General features: G+C 27.8%; 3 protein-coding genes across 7 annotated transcripts; 2 read left to right on the plus strand and 1 right to left on the minus strand.

Annotated features, from left to right (window-relative positions):
* The first annotated feature begins 751 nt into the window (after positions 1 to 751).
* On the plus strand, positions 752 to 1,943 carry LOC124917986 (ribulose bisphosphate carboxylase small subunit, chloroplastic-like). Its single transcript, XM_047458252.1, has 3 exons — positions 752 to 976; positions 1,097 to 1,231; positions 1,514 to 1,943. The coding sequence occupies exons 1-3, from the start codon at positions 809 to 811 to the stop codon at positions 1,751 to 1,753; spliced, it is 543 nt and encodes a 180-aa protein (XP_047314208.1). The 5' UTR covers positions 752 to 808; the 3' UTR covers positions 1,754 to 1,943.
* Positions 1,944 to 6,738: 4,795 nt separating this feature from the next.
* LOC124917971 (ribulose bisphosphate carboxylase small subunit, chloroplastic-like) lies at positions 6,739 to 8,002 on the plus strand. The gene is made up of 3 exons (XM_047458235.1): positions 6,739 to 6,955; positions 7,076 to 7,210; positions 7,570 to 8,002. Exons 1-3 carry the CDS (start codon positions 6,788 to 6,790, stop codon positions 7,807 to 7,809), a joined length of 543 nt encoding a protein of 180 aa, XP_047314191.1. The 5' UTR covers positions 6,739 to 6,787; the 3' UTR covers positions 7,810 to 8,002.
* A 7,341-nt stretch (positions 8,003 to 15,343) lies between these two features.
* On the minus strand, positions 15,344 to 16,996 carry LOC124917985. 5 transcript variants are annotated; one of them, XM_047458247.1, is made up of 4 exons: positions 16,808 to 16,996; positions 16,082 to 16,290; positions 15,929 to 16,004; positions 15,344 to 15,834 (listed from the first exon to the last, which is right to left on the minus strand). In XM_047458247.1, exons 2-4 carry the CDS (start codon positions 16,273 to 16,275, stop codon positions 15,535 to 15,537), a joined length of 570 nt encoding a protein of 189 aa, XP_047314203.1. In that variant the 5' UTR covers positions 16,276 to 16,290; positions 16,808 to 16,996; the 3' UTR covers positions 15,344 to 15,534. The 5 variants fall into 5 exon arrangements, with proteins under 5 accessions (XP_047314203.1, XP_047314206.1, XP_047314207.1 ...); XM_047458250.1 differs by having other exon boundaries at positions 16,082 to 16,308; XM_047458251.1 differs by having other exon boundaries at positions 15,929 to 16,001; positions 16,082 to 16,317.
* Between the last annotated feature and the right edge of the window lie 3,055 nt (positions 16,997 to 20,051).

Consider the following 20,051-nt stretch of genomic DNA (forward strand, 5'->3'; position numbering starts at 1 on the left):
AACGAGATCCAAGTGACAAAGGAACCAAACAAACAAAATCCCCAATTCACTAGCCAACAAACAAACCCTGGGAGCTGCAATCAATTAGTGCGGAAGCAAAACAAGAGACATACCGTAACAGATTAATCCTTCGGTGTAGAAGCATAAGAATCGTTGCAAAACCCTTGATCCCAACAAATCAAGCCTTATAAATGAATGGTGGCTCTGATACCATGTTAGAGAAATGAGAAATTAGGGTTGTATTATTGATAAATGATATGGAAATAAAAAATAATGAAAGACTTATATATAAGCCAACAAAGAGATTAAAAATAAAATATATAAAAGTAAAGGTCTAAAATGCTAATAAAAACGACCCCCACGATTTGACCCATACGGGCATATTCATTTTTACTCACGCAAAGATCCAAATTAACTAAGCATTATCCTATATAAAATTTAGTTTGAATTCGAGTTCGAGCTTGAAAATTTAATTTTAGTTCAAGCATTCGAGTCCGTCCAAGTTTGTAGATAAATAATTCAAGTTTTCGAATTAAAAAATTATACTCTCAATCTAATAAAATATTGAATCGAGTCCAAGCTCGAATTGAAAACTAAATTTTATTTTCTGAAGAGGTATTCTTACCGATAAGCCCCTATCATCATAAGGTCTAAAATGTCCCATAACCCATAAGGCAATTGTACACCAATGAAATAGAAAGAAATATCACATAAGACTTTCACCTCCCTTGTTATAAAATCCTCACCAGTCATCTCATTTCTCTCAACAAACCAAAACAAATCAAGTCTAGAAGAGAAAAAAAAAAACATGGCTGCTTCTACTTCTATGGTCTCAACTGCCGCGGCAGTTACCACCATTAACCGTGTCGCACCCTTCAATGGCTTGAAATCCTCGGCCGCTTTCCCAGCCATCAAGAAGTCCGAGAACGATTTCACCTCCATCTCTACCAACGGAGGAAGAGTGCAGTGCATTCAGGTACATATAATATAACGACTTCAATTCTCACTTAAAAACGTCTTAAATTTAAATTATTTGGGTCATCATTTAATTAATTAATCATACTCATGTATGTAATATTTTATTTTTAATATTCAGGTGTGGCCAACAACTGGGTTGAAGAAATTCGAGACATTATCGTACTTGCCACCTCTGACCGAAGAACAATTGGCCAAGGAAGTGGATTACCTTCTTCGCAACAATTGGGTTCCTTGCCTTGAATTCCAATTGGAGGTTATAATATTTCACCCTATATTTCTTTTGACAAAATCATAAAACTATGGTAAAAACAGTTTAGTATAATAAAAAATGTAAAAAAAGAATATAATGAATCTAAGGGGTTATTCATAATAGATTTGTTTGAATAAATTTGGATATTTTAATCTTGCTAAGTGAAATTCTATTGGTAAAATGAATTAATGAAACTAGTACATTAAACTCTATGTAAGGCGTGAGCATTTGAAATAGATCATATAAACAAAGTTGGGGTCTGACGAGAATGTTTATGTTTGTTAGGAGTTGAATGGATTCGTCCACAGAGAATACAACAGCTCTCCAGGGTACTATGATGGAAGATATTGGACAATGTGGAAGCTACCCATGTTCGGGTGCACTGACTCGAGTCAAGTTTTGAAGGAGTTGGCCGAGGCCAAGAAGGCTTACCCATCCGCATTCGTGCGTATCATTGGATTCGACAACAAGCGTCAAGTCCAGTGCATCTCCTTCATTGCAGCCAAGCCCGACGGTTACAAATAAATTTATATGCACTAGCTACAAACGAGAATTATTATGTTTTCGATAAGACTCGTCCCAACCAATTACCAATATGTATTCTCCTTCTGTTATTTGAATCATTGTCATTAGTTTGATGATGATTTGTACTCTATTCTACGTGATTTTGTATTTACCATTTTTAGTGAATTTGAATGTATGTTTGTTATTGTTATCATTGTTTTACTTTAAATTGTTCAAGTTGCAATTCACAAATCATTTAAACTTTTATTTTATTGTATTCTTACAATAATTCACTATAAGCAAAGTTTACGACTTCTTAGAAAAATTCGAAGGTAAATAGTAAATACAGTTTTTAATTGCTTGAATTAGTATAATATACTATTGTATTTAATTTTTTTAAAAATAAAGTAGATGTATTTTTGCATTTTAATTGATATATTGAGTGATTTGATGATATAAAATAACAATTCAAAATCAAACAAGCTCTACAAGTAAATATCAAATAATAATATATAGATAATTGAATCAATAATGAGGATATTGGGTCCTTCATATCACTCAAATCAAATGTCAAAGACAAGAAAAAATACTAAGAACTTCAAATCAATCAAAAGTTTTTATAACCACTCAAATTGAAGTTGAATTTTCTTTTAACATGCATCAATGTCAATTTTAAGATTGGTGCCTTCCACTTTTAATATATTTTCCTTATTGGCCATTTATTTTACTCAACTATGCGATCTACACTTTTGTCATATTTTGATATTAAGATTTTGTATATTTCTTTAGCCACACTAAGTTAATTCTCTTTTTGTATTTTTTAACTTTTTTTTAATAATCTAATTTTCGCCCGCAATATAAATTGAGATAAAATATTTTAACACGGAAACTTGTCATCACTTTTCACAATACCTACTCATTTGTTAGGTAATTTATTGTGTTTTTCATAACTTACTTGTCTTAATATTTCTTAACCGATACTGGTTAAAATCATAAGTTTTATTTTCTACTTTTAGAAGGTTATTTCATCAAAGAAAATAAATAGCTGAGGAAGCATCGAGATGCAAGAAGGAATCATTCCAAACGAAGGACTGAAAGAGACTTAACAAACAAAAAATTAAACATCAAATTGAAATTGCTCACTTCAAAACATATTTCATATATAAATGGACAATGTATAATTAAAGATATAAGAATTTCTTCATGGAAAAAATACATACATGTGTTGACAATGACGACTGTCTTCTTTGTAAGATTCATGTATGATAACCTGAGGAATGGCACACTATTTGAAGTAAATAATATAGTATTTCAAGATTTTCACAATAAAACAAAATAATGCCATGTCCTGATTTAAGACAAGATAACAATATAATGAACAAAAACCTAGCTCATACAATTGTAATTATTATTTTGTAACATATATCACTAGTAAAACTAGCATTTAACCCGTGGATTTGCACGAAATGCACGAGTAATAATATAAAAAACAGTGAAAAAAATTACGGATAACATTTTTAATTTTATTTTTAACCGTTTTAAGTTTATGAATGGGTCAACCCACAGTCCGACCCAAGTATCCAAATTAACCACATCTTTCGACCCGACAATCCGGACACTTTAAAAACTAAGCATCATTATATATATATATATATATAGATTAGTTAGTTAAAAAGTTAAACTTATATTAATATTAAAACGTCCTGCGTTTATCAAATTTGATGTTGAATTTAAAATATAAAGTCTTTGTAGCTTAGTTGGTTAAAGAGTTGTACTTGTTTTTGTTAGGTTGCAAGTTCAAAACATACCTCTAGCATTTTTAATTTTATTTTTAACCGTTTTAAATTTAAAAACGGGTCAAACCCACAATCCGACCCAAGTATCCAAATTAACCACAGCTCTCTACCCGGCAATCCGGACACTTTAAAAATTTAGCATCATTATACATATAGATATTTATTTCAGCCAATATTTATTTAAATATTGTATGTATTTACTATTATTGATAAAAAAAAATCCGGAATAAATATAGACGGATTAGTTAGTAACGGTAACCAGCTATATTTATTGTGAATTAATAAACGCCACAATAAATACGGTCATTATTAATTGTTTATTAAAAAATATATATTTTAATGTTTATTAAAAAATATATAATAAATATTTATTATTTTAATATAATATAATTAAAATTTTATTTATAAAATTTATTAATTCTTGTAATTTAATATTATTATATATTTAATTTATTAGTTAGAGAATTAAATAAGAGAAGGAATACAAAATGTTTTAAATGTATTTATATGTTTAAAATATATAATAATTATTATTATTATTATTTTAATATAATATAGTTAAAATTTTTATTTATAAAATTTATTAATTATTTTATTTTAATATTATTATATATTTAATTTATTAGTTAGAGAATTAAATAAGAGAAGGAATACAAAAAGTTTTAAATATATTTGTATGTTTAAAATATATAATAATTATTATTTTAATAAAATATAAATAAAATTTTATTTATAAAATTTATTAATTATTATGTTGTTAATATTATTATATATTTTATTATTTTAATATAATATAAATAAAATTATATTATTAAAATTTATTAATTCTTACATTGTTAATGTTATTATATATTTAATATTTTAGTTAGAGAAATAAATGAGATAAATAATTTTAAACATATAATAAATATTTATTAATTAACTATAATATAATTAAAATTTTATTTATAAAATTTATTAATTCTTGTATTATTAATATTATTACATATTTAATTTATTAGTTAGAGAATTAAATAAGATGAAGAATAAAAAAAAATAAATGTATTTGTATTTTTAAAATATATAATAGACATTATTATTTTAGTATAATGTAATTATATTATTATAATATAATTTAAATTTATTTATAAAATTTATTATATATTTAATTTAATAGTTAGAAAATTAAATGAGTGAAAGAATATAAAAAATTTTATTCGTTTTTTCTTATTCAAACCAACCCACGATTTGACCTATACAGCCATATCTAATTTTACTTACATAAATATCCAAATTAACTCATGCTTCAACTCGAGAATCTAAATTTAAGCATTATTTTATTTTTATATATAATATATATATTCCAATAAAATCATTAATTAATATTGTAAGTTATATATTCTCCAGTTTTCATGATAGTTCTACATATATGGTAATGGTCAGTTTTAAGATATTCAAACATAATTTAGGCAATGGAGTAGGTGGTACAGGACCACTAGGCCTTGCATCGGAGTTGAATTACCTAAGTATCGTAGCTTGATTAATTTTTGTTCATTTAAACAAGTTCAATTAATTAATATATATATATATAATGATACTTAATTTTGAAAGTATTTAGATTGCTAGATCGATAATTGTGACTAATTTGGATATATATGTAAAAGTAAATGAATATTTGGGTCGGATTCTGGGTTGACCCGCCTATAAACTTGAATCGGTTAAAAATAAAATTAAAAATGTTATAGGAATGTTTCGAACTCACAACCTAACAAAATAAAACAAGTAGACTCTTTAACCAACTAGGCTAATAACATTTTATATTTTAAATTCAATACCAAATTTGATGAACGCGGAACATTTTTATTTGAAAGTGTTCAAATTGCTGGGTCGAGAGTTGTGGTTAATTTGGATATATATGTAAGATTAAATGAGTACTTGGGTCGGATTCTGGGTTGACCCGCCCATAAACATAAAACGGTTAAAAATAAAATTAAAAATGCTATAGGTATATTTCGAACTCGCAACCTAACAAAACAAATACAACTCTTTAACCAACTAGGCTAATAACACTTTATATTTTAAAAATCAACACCAAATTTGATGAATGCGGGACATTTTTAACTAACTAATATATATATATATATATATATATATATATATAATGATGCTTAATTTTGAAAGTGTCTGGATTATCGAGTCGAGAGTTGTGGTTAATTTGGATATATATGTGAGAGTAAATGGATACTTGAGTCGAATTCTAGGTTGACCCCCCATAAACTTAAAACGGTTAAAACTAAAATTAAAATGTTATAGATATGTTTCAAACTCGCAGCTTAACAAAACAAATACAATTATTTAACCAACTAAACTAATAACACTTTATATTTTTAATTCAACACCAAATTTGATGAATGCGGGACATTTTTAACTAATCGGATTTCCGGGCCGAGAGTTGTGGTTAATTTGGATATATATTTGAGAGTAAATGGATACTTGGGTCGGATTCTAGGTTGACCCGCCCATAAACTTAAAACGGTTAAAAATAAAATTAAAAATGCTATAGATATGTTTCGAACTCGCATCCTAAAAAAACAAGTAAAATTCTTTAACCAACTAGGCTAATAACACTTTATATTTTAAAATCAACACCAAATTTGATGAACGCAGGACGTTGTAACAATATATTATTATTCATGTGCATCGCACGGGAATCTTCCTAGTTTTTTTTAAATCACTCTGTATTTGCATAAGGAAATTTGGCGACAAAAAAAATGAATTTTTTTATATATAATGTTTTGGAATTTTGAATAATTATGATAGTTTTATATTTTAATTTTAAACTATCATGTTTTGAGTATTTAATATGTATGAAAGTTTGAAATTTTTATTTTGAAAATAAAATTTAGTTTGAATTCGAGTTCGAGTTTTAAATGTAATTTTATTTAAGCTTTCGAGTCCATCCAAGTTTATAGATAAATAATTCAAGTTTTCGAATTAAAAAATTATAAACTCGTTCAAATTGGAGCTAATAAAATATTGAATCGAGTTCGAGCTTGAATTGAAAACTAAATTTTATTTTCTGAAGAGGTATCCTTACCGATAAGCCCCCTATCATCATAAGGTCTAAAATGTCCCATAACCCATAAGGCAATTGTACACCAATGAAATAGAAAGAAATATCACATAAGACTTTCACCTCCCTTATTATAAAATCCTCACCAGTCATCTCATTTCTCTCAACAAACCAAAACAAATCAAGTCTAGAAGAGAAAAAAAAAACATGGCTGCTTCTACTTCTATGGTCTCAACTGCCGCGGCAGTTACCACCATTAACCGTGTCGCACCCTTCAATGGCTTGAAATCCTCGGCCGCTTTCCCAGCCATCAAGAAGTCCGAGAACGATTTCACCTCCATCTCCACCAACGGAGGAAGAGTGCAGTGCATTCAGGTACATATAATATAACGAGTTCAATTCTCACTTAAAAAACGTCTTAAATTTAAACTCTTTGGTCATCGTTTAATTAATTAATCATACTCATGTATGTAATCTTTTATTTTTAATATTCAGGTGTGGCCAACAACTGGGTTGAAGAAATTCGAGACATTATCGTACTTGCCACCTCTGACCGAAGAACAATTGGCCAAGGAAGTGGATTACCTTCTTCGCAACAATTGGGTTCCTTGCCTTGAATTCCAATTGGAGGTTATAATATTTCACCCTATATTTCTTTTGACAAAATCATAAAATTATGGTAAAAACAGTTTAGTATAATAAAAAAAAAGTAAAAAATGAAATATAATGAATTGTTAATAATTGATTTCTTTGAATAAATTTGGATATTTTAATCTTGATCGGTGTTAATTTGAAATAATGTGTTTTATTGGTAAAATGAATCAAGGAAACTAGTACGACTCATTAAACTCTGTGTAAGGCATTAAGAAAGAAAAGAAAGAATATTGAAATGTTTTGGTTAATAAATTGAATGATAAGATTATATAATCAAAGTTTTGGTCGTTAGTTGCTAGTGGTTAATAATTGATGAAAATGTTTATGTTTGTTAGGAATTGAATGGATTCGTTCACAGAGAATACAACAGTTCCCCAGGATACTATGATGGAAGATATTGGACAATGTGGAAGCTACCCATGTTCGGGTGCACTGACTCGAGTCAAGTTTTGAAGGAGTTGGCCGAGGCCAAGAAGGCTTACCCATCCGCATTCGTCCGTATCATTGGATTCGACAACAAGCGTCAAGTCCAGTGCATCTCCTTCATTGCAGCCAAGCCCGACGGTTACAAATAAATTTATATGCACTAGCTACCAACGAGAATTATTATGTTTTCGATAAAACTCGTCCCAATCAATTACCCATATGTATTCTCCTTCTGTTATTTGAATCATTGTCATTAGTTTGATGATGATTTGTACTCTATTCTAAGTGTTTTTGTATTTACCATTTTAAGTGAAGTTCAATGTATGTTTGTTTGTTATTGTTATCATTGTTCTACTTTAATTTGTTCAAGTTGCAATTCATAAAATCATTTAAACTTTTTTATTTTGTTTTGTTTTCTTACAATAATTCATTAATATTAAAGTTTATGAAATATTGACTTCTTAGAAAATAAAAAATCAGGGTGAGTAAATGAAGAAGAAGAAGCATTGAACCATAACTCACTATAAGACCTTCTCAAATTTAATTGATATATTGAATGATTTGATGATATTAAAAACAATTCAAAATCAAACAAGATCTACAACTAAATATCAAATAAAAATATCTAGATCATTGAATCAATTATGAGGATATTGGGTCCTTCATCACTCAAATCAAATGTCAAGACAAGAACAAATACTAAGCTTCAAATCAATCAAAGTTCTTATAACCTCTCAAATTGAAGATGATTTTCCTTTTTCTTTTAACATGCATCAATATCACTTTCAAGCTTGGTGTCTTCCACTTTATATTTTGGCCATTCTTTTATTCAACTATGTAATCTACACTTTGGTCATATTTTGATAATAAGGTTTTGTATATGTTTTTAGTCTCCCTAAGTTAACTCTTTTTTCGTATTTTTTTTTACTTTTCTTTTAATAATCTAATTTTCATCAACAATGTGTTTTTCATATCTTACTTGTCTTAATATTTCTTAACCGTTAAGAAGTTTAATGTTCTACATTTTAGAAGGTTATTTCATCAAAAAAAAAAATAGTTGAGGAAGCATCGAGATACAAAAGGAGTCATACCAAACGAAGGAGAGAAAGAGATGTAACAAACAAAACAAATATCCAATTGAAATTGCTCACTCCAAAACATATTTCATAAATGGTCGACAATGTATAATTAAAGATATAAGAATTTCTTCATCGAAAAATACATACAACATGTGTTGACAATGACGACTGTCTTCTTTGTAAGAATCATGTATGATGAACCTGAAGGAATGGCACACTATTTGAAGAAAATAATATAGTATTTGAAGATTTTCACAATAAAACAAAATAATGCCATGTCCTGATTTAAGACAAGATAACAATATAATGAACAAAAACCTAGCTCATACAAAGTAGTTATTATTTCGCAATCACTAGTAAAAAATGATGTTCTACCGTCTGAAAATTCGGTCAGTATGACTCTGAGTTGTGCCAAGTGTGAAAGTGTAAACCAAAACCCTATATATATTACACATTCTAACAAATTCCCCCCAAAAAATATAATTTTGTATCAAATTAGAACTCTTTACCAATCCAAAATTTCACACTTCTTTTATCTGCTAAAAAAATGAGATCATCAGAAGTTTACAACTTTATTTTTTTTAAATTTTTTTGATGGGTTAACTATTTTTAGGGTATTTCTATCTGATACAAGTAGATCAGTAATTAAATGATACATTATCAGATAATACTAAAAGAAAGTAGGGTAGATTATAAAAAAAACGCACACATATCACAAAAATAACTCTACTCTATTTCGATGACAGAAGACGAGACAGATCACCCATAAATGCCACAGAAAATTAATACTGACGTTATTTCAAACCCGTCTGTATTTATTTCGGTCTTTATTAATCAATATCGTCTCGTACTGTTATTGATAAATAAATCCGAAATAAATACGACGGATTAAGTCAGTAGTAACTGTCATAGTAAATACATCGGTATTAATCAGTAACGTTTATATATATTTATTGCGGATTAATAAAGGCCACAATAAATACCGTCGCTATTAGTTGTTTATTAAAAAATATTATATATTTTATGTTTATTAAAAATTAAGTTTTTTTTAAAATTCTGAAACTGACATTTAAATTAAATAAGGTTATATATTCAAATATTAATAGATTATATATAATAGAATATATATATATATATATATATATTCCAAAAAAATATATCATTAATTAACATTGTAAATTTTATGTTGCTCCAGTTAATATATTCAAACATAATTTAGGCGATGGTGTAGGTGGTATTGGACGACTGGTGTAGGCCTTGCATCGGAGATGAATTACCGAAGTATAGTAATTGTATCATTTTCTCAATTAACCCTTTTCTTTATTAACTTTTCTTGAATTTCTTTTAGAATTAACCCTTTTCTTTATTAACTTTTCTTGAATTTCTTTTAGATCACTTTGTATTTGTTTATGACTATTTGTTACTTTTTTTTCCTGCATCTCTTATATAAGCGTTTTCTTGGCTAAGGGTTTTCTTCGATTAATCACCTCTAAATTTTGAATTTAACGCTATGTTCTCGTCTCAATCACATTTCTATGATTTTGAGGCTAAATACTTTTTATGTCAAATCTAAATTAGAAATGAAAGAATTTTCTTGTCTAATTTCACGCATCTTATTTTATAATAAGAAAGTTTATATTAATTTATAACATAAATCAAATATCATAAAAAAGAATAAAAAACGGGACGAATGTAAAATTTTGAGACGTTGCATCAAGAGTCTCAGGACAAAAAATTAACATTGAAAAATGAAATTAAACGGTTCATACATACGATTGGTGATAAATTGTACAGAATAACCTTGCAAATCTCAGGTTATGATGCTCTAAGAAAAAAATCTATATCATCTTGTATAAAATTTTCAAGTAACAAATTCAGTTGGATGTCTACAAAAAAAAATTGATTATCAACTCTCATATTCTTATGTCATCTTATAGAATGAGTAGTTTTGAACATAAATATAACCATGAAACCTTGGTGTTGGTGGAAAATAACATAAAACCTTGAATCCTTGTCATCTTATAGAACGAGTAGTTTTTTGAAAAGTTAGTGTTGGTGAAAAATAACATAAAACATTAATCAAGATCTTTTTTCATTGACTTTTTAAAGAGATTTTTCATACTTGCATTTTTCCATCTAGAAAATCCACATATTTTATAATATTGTATATTTTAAAGGTCTTTCTCTGATATAACATACCACTATTATTACAATCTACTTTTTTATAAGAAAAATTAATATCTCTAAGAAACTTTTTAGACTCGTAATATAAATTTTGGAGATGGACATTTTCCGATAATGTTTTTTCCTTCAATAATTTCAGCAACATGTTAAATGATATATGTGTCTATTGTCCAACATTTTTGAGATGAGGTAACTTTAATAATGTTGATGTTTTTTAAATCCTTGATTATTTTAACAAAAGGTTCATTCGAAATATTTAACATCTTATAAAAAATAAAACTTAGCATATTAATGTGGTTCTTCATTATTCCTAATATCGCGAAGGTTTGGAAACCTCTAAATCATCTTCAACATCATCATCTTCTTCTAAATTATTATCATAGTCATCTTTTACACAATTATTCATATCATCTTTTAAACTATAAAAAAATCATATTACCACATAACACACGGATAATCGTTTAAAACAGTTTGTGATTAAAATTTCGATTTTAAAACTGATTTGAGAAGAAATAAGCTATCAAATAGCTTCTTTATATTTTATATAATTGATTGATACTAAAACAAGAATACTAACAGTTCGTTTTTTTTAACCAAATCAAAACTTAAAATTTTAATTATTTTTAAAAATTTTGATTTTGATCAAACATGATTGAAATGGATCAAACATGATACAAACAGTTATCCAACATGATTACAATCATGTTGGAATGTGTTTTGGGTTGTAATTCAAGAGAATTAGCCCAATAACAGTAAATACGATTTTTTGGTTTTAAAAAATCAAATTTGAGTTTTTTCTGTTTTAGCTTAATTGATTGTTTGTAACTTATCCAAAAAGTTCATAATTATCCAAGGATGGATTTCCAACCATAAAATACCATAAACAACAAACATACAAGCTTACGCAATTTGAAAAATAAAACTTTCAAATTTAAACTGTAAATATGAATTAAAGGGTGATTGGAACCTTATCGATGATTGAAGAACACTCTTTGATCCTTAGGAAAACTTTTGGGATGCTCAGATCCAAATTTTAAGACCTTATACGAAATTTTCAAAAAATCAGAAACTTTGAGCTTCAATGACGGATTTTTGAAAACTTTATATTCAAGGCTTGACAAGTTATCTATTGGTTTCGGAATAACTTAGGGGATGTATTTATAACATCCCTGAGTCGGTGGAAGTTTCAAGTGGACTGAATTATCTAAAAGTATTAATGACGTTTTGGCTGTTCTTGAGTCAACTTGGAGATATATAGACAAATCACCCCTATATAAGTAGGAGAAATGATCACTGAAGTAAGGTGATCATTTCAACTTTTGAATCAACTAAAAATGTTGACTGAGGAGGAAGTTCCAAAAATGGAAAATCAAAGATGGGTCTTTGATCTTATCTCCCCGGCATCGCGATGAATAATGTTGCCATGTCGTTTCATGCGTGTTGGGTCCTTCCGTTGGTGGTCCGTCCAACGTCGTTGGCGTTTGGGCGTTCTAGTGGGAAAAATAACATTTTTTAAATTCTAATGGTACAATTTTCAATACAAAATCATAGCATTTCCATTCTAATTGAGACCCACAACTCAATTGTCTTCATTTCCAATCCAATGCCATTGGAAATGTAAGAAAATAATAATAATAATAATAATAATAATGGAAGGAACATATATATAATCTCTCATTAGAAAAAAAAATTGAATTCCTCACCGTTTTTCTATGCATTTGATGAATAGGTATTTAATCTAATTTATGTAAACATGTCACTTTTTAATATGGATTGAATCTGAAATTTGATAGTAGAAAAGAAAATGCATAATTCAAATTAAAACAAAAGCTTTGAGATGATTCTTGCAAACAACTATATTATTGTTTGAAATAACTAGTTATATATAAATATATGAAATTAATTTATAAATTATATTAAATAATTGAGAATTTATATATTAAATTATATTAGCCAAAATTTATGAAATTGTTGATCTTGTAGCAATATAGCATTTGATTCATCTAAACCAACTCACTAGGTATATTATTCAACATGCAAACTATTAAAGTAACTTTATTAAAAAAATACAAAATAACTAATCAAAATGGTATGATATCCCCTGTTTTCGGAAGATTCTCTCGGCATCGAGCTTTGGCATTTCCGTCAAAATGGTATTTTGAGAGAATGAACTAAGACATTAAGCCAAGAAGTCGTCCATTCCAAGGGCACAACAATTCTCTTGACGAAAAAAGTTGCATCTTTTGACTCTAGATAAGAGAAGTAAGCTAACATTCTTAAGTAACTCCAAACTCACATTTAGTAGTATAAATCTATCAACCTTCTCAATATTTTTATTAATCTACTTTATATTTTGAAATATATATGGATTTGGAATTCAAAATTTAAAATTTAAAATTCACATCATTCATTTTAAAATACATCCTTTGAAGTCTCGAGAAATAAGTTTTACATAATCATAATGGATATTACATGTATATGATAATAAAATAGGGAAAAACTAGTATAAATTATGAAAAGATAGTTATTCAAGTGTCCCTCTACGAGAAAACTCTTATTTCAAATAAGAAAAATAATTTTAGATTAGATTATTTTGCCTTATTTGATTCTAACAAAATCTCGAGACAATGAACAACATACGATCCATCTTTACAATCCACACTAAGGTTGAGTATTAGATAAAATATTTATAATGATAAATTTAATTTAAATAAATAATAAATCTAAATCAACTCAAATTTAAGTGATAAAAATAAGAACAAACAATCGGAAAAGATGATTCTTTGAAATTTTCATTCGATAAAAGTTACTAGAAATAGTTAAAAGTTTTGATTTTTCTCCATATTCTAGCTTACAAAAGAAACATAAGAGAAGTTCAAAGTTGAACCCATTCTTTTCTCCATATTACTAAAACATAAAGTCACATAATTAAAATTAACTACTAAATGATGGCCCCCAAACATCATAATCCCAAACAAGGTCATATGATCCTTCTTGTTCTTGATGATGATGATACCAATTGGTATTATTACTCATTGACATTTGTTCATCCACATTACCCCTCCATAAACACAACCTTTCATCCATTTCCATTTCCATGGCCGCCACCACCATTCCTCTCTTCTTGACCATCTCCATTTCAACCAATTCCTCCTCAGCTTTCTCCTTCGCCACCGCCGCATCATCCACCACCACCACCGCTTCTTTTGCCGGCGGCGATTTCTTCACGGCCGCTTTCCTTTTTCCCATGACAGCCTTTCTTTGTTTCTTCATAACTATCTTGGAACTCACTCAAAACCTTAAAATGGGTTTTTCTTTTTTAATATGAAATGGTAAGAAAGACTGTTTCTTTACTTATAAAGACATGCAATTCAAACCCTTTCACCAAGTGTAAAGGTTTTGGGTTTTTTCTTTGGGGGGGGGTTTTATCATTTATTTTTATTAGTTGGAAGTTGGACCGGATTTAATGCATGTATTTTACTGGGAATTGTTCTAGTTCGTCAGCTATAGCTACATATATTGATGATGAAACCGGTCTAGTGAAGCTAGTCTGTCACGTGGGACGTGGAAGCATGACAATGGACCGCTTAATGAGACTTTTGGACTGGACCAGACCGGACCGGACCGGATAGAATTTTACTGTTTAATTAGGCTTATAGGCTCAAAGATCGAGACATCGAAGGGCCAAGCTGCCCAACCTTTGAAAAGCAACAGAGACAAATCTGAAACGTTATTAATGACTCTTCACTAGATTCATGTAATTCCAAAGCACTTTATTTTAATTTTACAAATTTATGTAATATTACAGAAATAAAGTGAATAATTTATATTTACAAAATCATATAAAATATTATTATAATAATAAAGTCATTTCTTATCAATTTTCTTTTCTTTATATTTTACTTTTTATTATTTTAAATATTAATTCTCTTTAATTCAAAAGAAAATTTATTGAATCAAAACTTTCCAAAAACACTTTATTATTATAATTTTTTTAAATGTGTAGTGTATTATAAAAAAAATATTCAAAGAACTTGTTTGATAAGATTACAATGATTTTCAAATTATATTTTAATAATGTAGTCATATAATTCAATTATTTATAAGATAAAATAAACTCAATCATACAAGCCTTAAGAAATACTGCACTGCTTCCATCACTTTCTCTCTAGTCGGTGGTCATCTCTTTTTAGTAGTCTTATTTCACGGCTTATTAGTTTCTCCATTTTCCCCCATTTTTTTCTACTTTTAATAATTCAATATTTAATTTATATTAAGCAAATTGTGATGTCACAACTTTGTATGATTATTATATCTTTAAACATCATTTTCTTTCATCAAAAAGTAAGAACCCAAAATGGAATTTGAAAATATATATTGCAAAAAAAAGACCAAATATTTTCTATCTCATAATTACAAGTCTCAACATTGACAATTTTATTGATTTTCATTTGATTTGATTTTACTACTAATCTACTATTGATTAATCCATTTACAATAACAAACCCTTTTTCACAACTATACACAAACCCTCTTCTTCTTCCTCCTTTAATCTACTATTGTATTTACTATTTTCTTCTTTCTGGTCCTGATGGTTCTGGTTTTAGGGTTCTAAGCCAGGGTAGGGATGCTACAATTGCGTTGGCGATCCCTATCGAGACAGTCAAACCCTTCTACTCTCACAGTTGGATTGTTACCAAAATTCGTTATCATCATGCACCCTCCTTTCCTCGGCGACGACGACCCACCAACTTGAGTTGGTGGCGAGATTGGGGTGAACATCTCGTCCCTGAATCTTACATCCTGGATTAATGGGTTAGATACTCTGCTCGGCGGCGACCCACAAAAAAATGGGGGCGACGAACCTAACTGACTGTACAATTGATCTCCAACACCAACACCAACCCCGGCCTGTAAAAACCATAACCAGACATGAATGGATTGAACATATAGATAAAGATTTGAACTTGAACTTGAACATGAAAATGAAAATGATTTTACACACCTTGGAGGAGTTGGGGAGGATGATGTCCAACAGATCTATTCCTACTCTTGATTCACATGGTTCAACTTGATTACTGCTGTGAATTCAAAGAATCAAACATTAATAATTGAATGAAATAGTTAAAGAAGAAGAGGAAATCATCTTAGTTATTACCTTTGATACCATTTCAGTGGTCTGATCGGATCATTGACGGCCGAATTCGCAAGAGGGAAACGGCGTGGCTTAGGGCAGAAAACGCTTTCCCTTTCAACGCGGCGGTCAGATATGATTGAAACGGAACCGGAGAAAGAACTCTTAATCTCCTCATAGCTAGTACAGTTGTTCAGTTGAACTGCATATTGATTCATCTTCTTCGAACAGATCTGATCTTGTTCAAAACACTGCTTAATCTAATGATCATGATGATTCGAATATAACAAAAGTCATATTATATATATATATATATATATATCAAACCAACTCTCAACTAGAAGATTTCTTACAAGAAAACTAAAACTCAAACAGATCTACAAATTCAAACCTAATTCTACCAGTAGAAGAAACAGTTGAACACAACCTCAACCTCAACCTCGATCAAATCGTAAAACAAACTTCAGATCTACAGAAAACAATCAGATTACAATCTCATTTCCGGTAGATCTAAAGCGAGAAAAGCATGAATTCACTAAATAACCGTCAATCAAAACAACATACATCATCTAAAAACGCAATTTCTCACCAGATCAACATAAAAACACTCTAATTCGAACATTATTCATTCAGATCTACACATATCATCATAATTTCCACATCATGAACATCAAACGAAGCATAATCAACGAAACAAAAGCAAAATTCTCAAAACAACATCAAACAAGAGAGAGAGATTAGGTTAGTTACCTCACAAAAGAGCTCTTGAATGAATGAATCTCCTAGAAGAGGATGAGAAACTCGAACGAGCGAAGGCAATCAATAAGAGGATGGCTTGAATTTATACAAAGAAGAATTGAAGTTTTTAGAGAGAGAGAAGGAATCAAGGAAAAAAGGAGAGGAGAAGAGAGAGAGTAGCGAAAGTGTGGAGGAGACAAGGATACCTGCAAAAGCCAGCAGTAATATTTAATATTTATTATTTATTATTTATTTATTATTATTATTATTATTTATATTTTCTTGGCCAGACAAGACGGTGGCTTAGAATAACTAAATAAATGCAGAATGCGTGAATTTCCGTACTTATTATTATTTTATTTATATAAAGAAATAATAATAGTAACGGATATTTATTGTATTAAGAAGATAGGAATATATAGGTAATAAAAAAATAATATCTCTAACGGATGTGCAACCGACTTATATTACAGTTACCGACTCTAATTTATTGTGGAATACATATACTCTCATTCATTGTTACACAATTTGAAAATTCAAACTTTCAAATTTGTGTCTTATTTCATTATGAATTTATGATACTCGAGGAAAAAATAAAAATAAAAATAAAAACCGGGTAAACGACAAACAAACTAGTCGAGATACGACAATTCGATTTGTCGGATTAGAATTTTAACCTATCATTTGAATCAAATGATGTTAAAACGGATAAAACTACCATATAATGGAATTTGATAAATCGGGGGAAACGACAAACAAATTAATTATTTAGGAAACGACACACGAATACATTTATATAGGAAACGACAACCGAACTAATCAAGCTACAACATTTTAATTGGTCAGATTAGAATTTTAATCTATCATTTGAATCAAATGATGTTAAAATGGATAAAATTACCGTATAATGGGATTCGATAAATTGAGGAAAATATAAAAATAAAACCCGGGTAAACGACAAACAAATTATTTATTTATGAAACGACAAACGAATAAATTTATACAAGAAACGACAAACAAACTAATTAAGCTACGGAATTTCAATTTGTCAAATTAGAATTCTAACATATCATTCGAATTAAATTATGTTAAAACAGTTAAAACTACCTTATAATGAGATTAAAAAAAAATTGAATTGTGCTCGTAAATTATTTTTGACAAATAAAAATTAATGAAGAATGTACTAATATAAGATAATTAACATATAAATTACCTCTAATAACATGTATTATGGATCATTAGGAGAATTCTCGTGCGATATATATGGATAAAATAAATAAACAAAATTAATTTATAAAAAAATTATATTAATATGAATTCAAAATTTAATTTTTTTTAATAAATTACGAATAATATATTAAAATAAAAAATTACACACTCTCATTTTACATTTTATTCATTTCGGTAAAACAACTCATCTTCTCACATATCTCATTACATATTTTTTTTCCAATGAACATCTCATCTCGTGATCTTACACTTTCACTTTAGTTTATCAAATATCTTATTCATATTTTTTAATATTTAGCAACATGACCTCACATTTTGGTTAATTAAATATTTGATTTATATTTTTAGCCACTTTCAATTGTACCGACTTATTATTCATCGGCAAATCACATCTCATTTACACTTGGTTAAAGGGTTGTACTTATTTTGCTAAACTTCAAGTTCGAAACATACATAACCATTTTAAGTTTATGGGTGAGTCAACCCACAATCCGACTCAAGTATATTTCAATTTACTCTCACATATATATCCAAATTAACCACAACTCTCGACCCGACAATTCAGCACTTTGAAAATTAAACATCATTATATATATATATATATAATTATCAAATTTGGTGTTGAATTTAAATTATAAAGTTTTATTAGTCTATTTTGTTAAAGAGTTATTCTTATTTTTGTTAAGTTGTAAATTTAAAGTTTAAAATATATATATAATTAATGAGGTGGTTCATGCTGAGATCATATATGTTCAAAGTGGGTAGAAAAAGCTATCATTGCTTATTCAACCAAAACGTAATTGAGTTTATTTAAAAATTAGTATTTTATTAGGAATATAAAAAAAAGGAATAATTGTGTATATTTTGTTATGAAAAGTTAAAGAAAATATAATATTTTAATGAAAAGTTACCAAAATTTTGATGAAAAAAAGCTTTAAAGTTTTGCACAAGTTTTGAACTATATTTTTGTTTGATTCAAATATAGATTATTTTTTAGTTTTTCTTATGAGTCACAAAATACTTTTTAAAAAGTAGATAACATATTTTGTATATACATTTTTAATAATTATCATTACAACCACAATTATTTTTTTAAATGGTTAAAGTAAAACTGAAAATGATTTTTTTACACATGTTATAAAAAAAATGTAATTAAAATATTTAAAATTTAATTTGATATTCATTTATTTTACAATTACTTGTTTATTTTTTTTGGTCATATTTTGTATATCTTTTTTTTCTTGATTGTAACTTTTTTTCCAAATACAAATTAGTTTAAAATATAAAACTTAACAATTATTATTATTATTATTGAAATAGTTAAAAATAATGTAATAAAAATAATTATCAAATAAGATTTCAAATAATAATTATTTTTTATTACCCGGATTGTAACATATCTTTAGGTTCATACTTTTTTTGGTATGAATGTGATGTTTCATTATTTTCTTGATTTCTATGTATGGGTTTGTATTTTGTCTAAAATATTTTTTTCATTTTCATAACTTATGATAATAACTTTTTTTAAATTTTTTTTTAAGATAGGTTTCACCATTAGATTTCGATCTTCGCAATTCAATGGATTAATAAAAAAATATTTTACTTTTTTAAAATAAAATTAAGAAATTAATATTTTCTTGTATTGAAACAACTTGTGGCTTCTAAATTGTTTCAATTGCTATGATGGAACTTTTTTAAAAAAAAAAAATATATATATATATATATATATATATATATATTCCTAAGGAAGAGATGGAGAGATAAAGATCATGATGTTCTTAAATTAGAAATAAAATATGAAATTGTACATATTAATACATACAGTAGATATTAATATCAATGAAAATTATTGAAAGAATCAAAACTACGTACAGTAGAGAAGTTTCCTAATTTGGCCTTTGGAAATAAATAATAGTATAATTAAGAAGGAATTAGGTTGGAAGGACATTTAATTTAGATATTGTATGGGGGTTCTTTCACATCTCTAAAATGAACCAACCTACTATCATTCGTCACCATTAATTAA

The sequence above is a fragment of the Impatiens glandulifera genome, unplaced genomic scaffold, assembly GCF_907164915.1.
Source record: "Impatiens glandulifera unplaced genomic scaffold, dImpGla2.1, whole genome shotgun sequence".
In the NCBI taxonomy this organism is placed as follows: domain Eukaryota; kingdom Viridiplantae; phylum Streptophyta; class Magnoliopsida; order Ericales; family Balsaminaceae; genus Impatiens; species Impatiens glandulifera.

Bases quoted from the DNA above. Each gene is read 5' to 3' on its own strand.
- LOC124917986 (XM_047458252.1), top strand. From the start codon at position 809: ATGGCTGCTTCTACTTCTATGGTCTCAACTGCCGCGGCAGTTACCACC. The intron at 977-1,096 runs GTACATATAATA...TTTAATATTCAG, and splicing joins GAAGAGTGCAGTGCATTCAG to GTGTGGCCAACAACTGGGTT. The intron at 1,232-1,513 runs GTTATAATATTT...TATGTTTGTTAG, and splicing joins GCCTTGAATTCCAATTGGAG to GAGTTGAATGGATTCGTCCA.
- LOC124917985 (XM_047458247.1), bottom strand. From the start codon at position 16,275: ATGAATCAATATGCAGTTCAACTGAACAACTGTACTAGCTATGAGGAG. The intron at 16,005-16,081 runs GTAATAACTAAG...TTGAATTCACAG, and splicing joins CCACTGAAATGGTATCAAAG to CAGTAATCAAGTTGAACCAT. The intron at 15,835-15,928 runs GTGTGTAAAATC...TGGTTTTTACAG, and splicing joins TCCTCCCCAACTCCTCCAAG to GCCGGGGTTGGTGTTGGTGT.
- LOC124917971 (XM_047458235.1), top strand. From the start codon at position 6,788: ATGGCTGCTTCTACTTCTATGGTCTCAACTGCCGCGGCAGTTACCACC. The intron at 6,956-7,075 runs GTACATATAATA...TTTAATATTCAG, and splicing joins GAAGAGTGCAGTGCATTCAG to GTGTGGCCAACAACTGGGTT. The intron at 7,211-7,569 runs GTTATAATATTT...TATGTTTGTTAG, and splicing joins GCCTTGAATTCCAATTGGAG to GAATTGAATGGATTCGTTCA.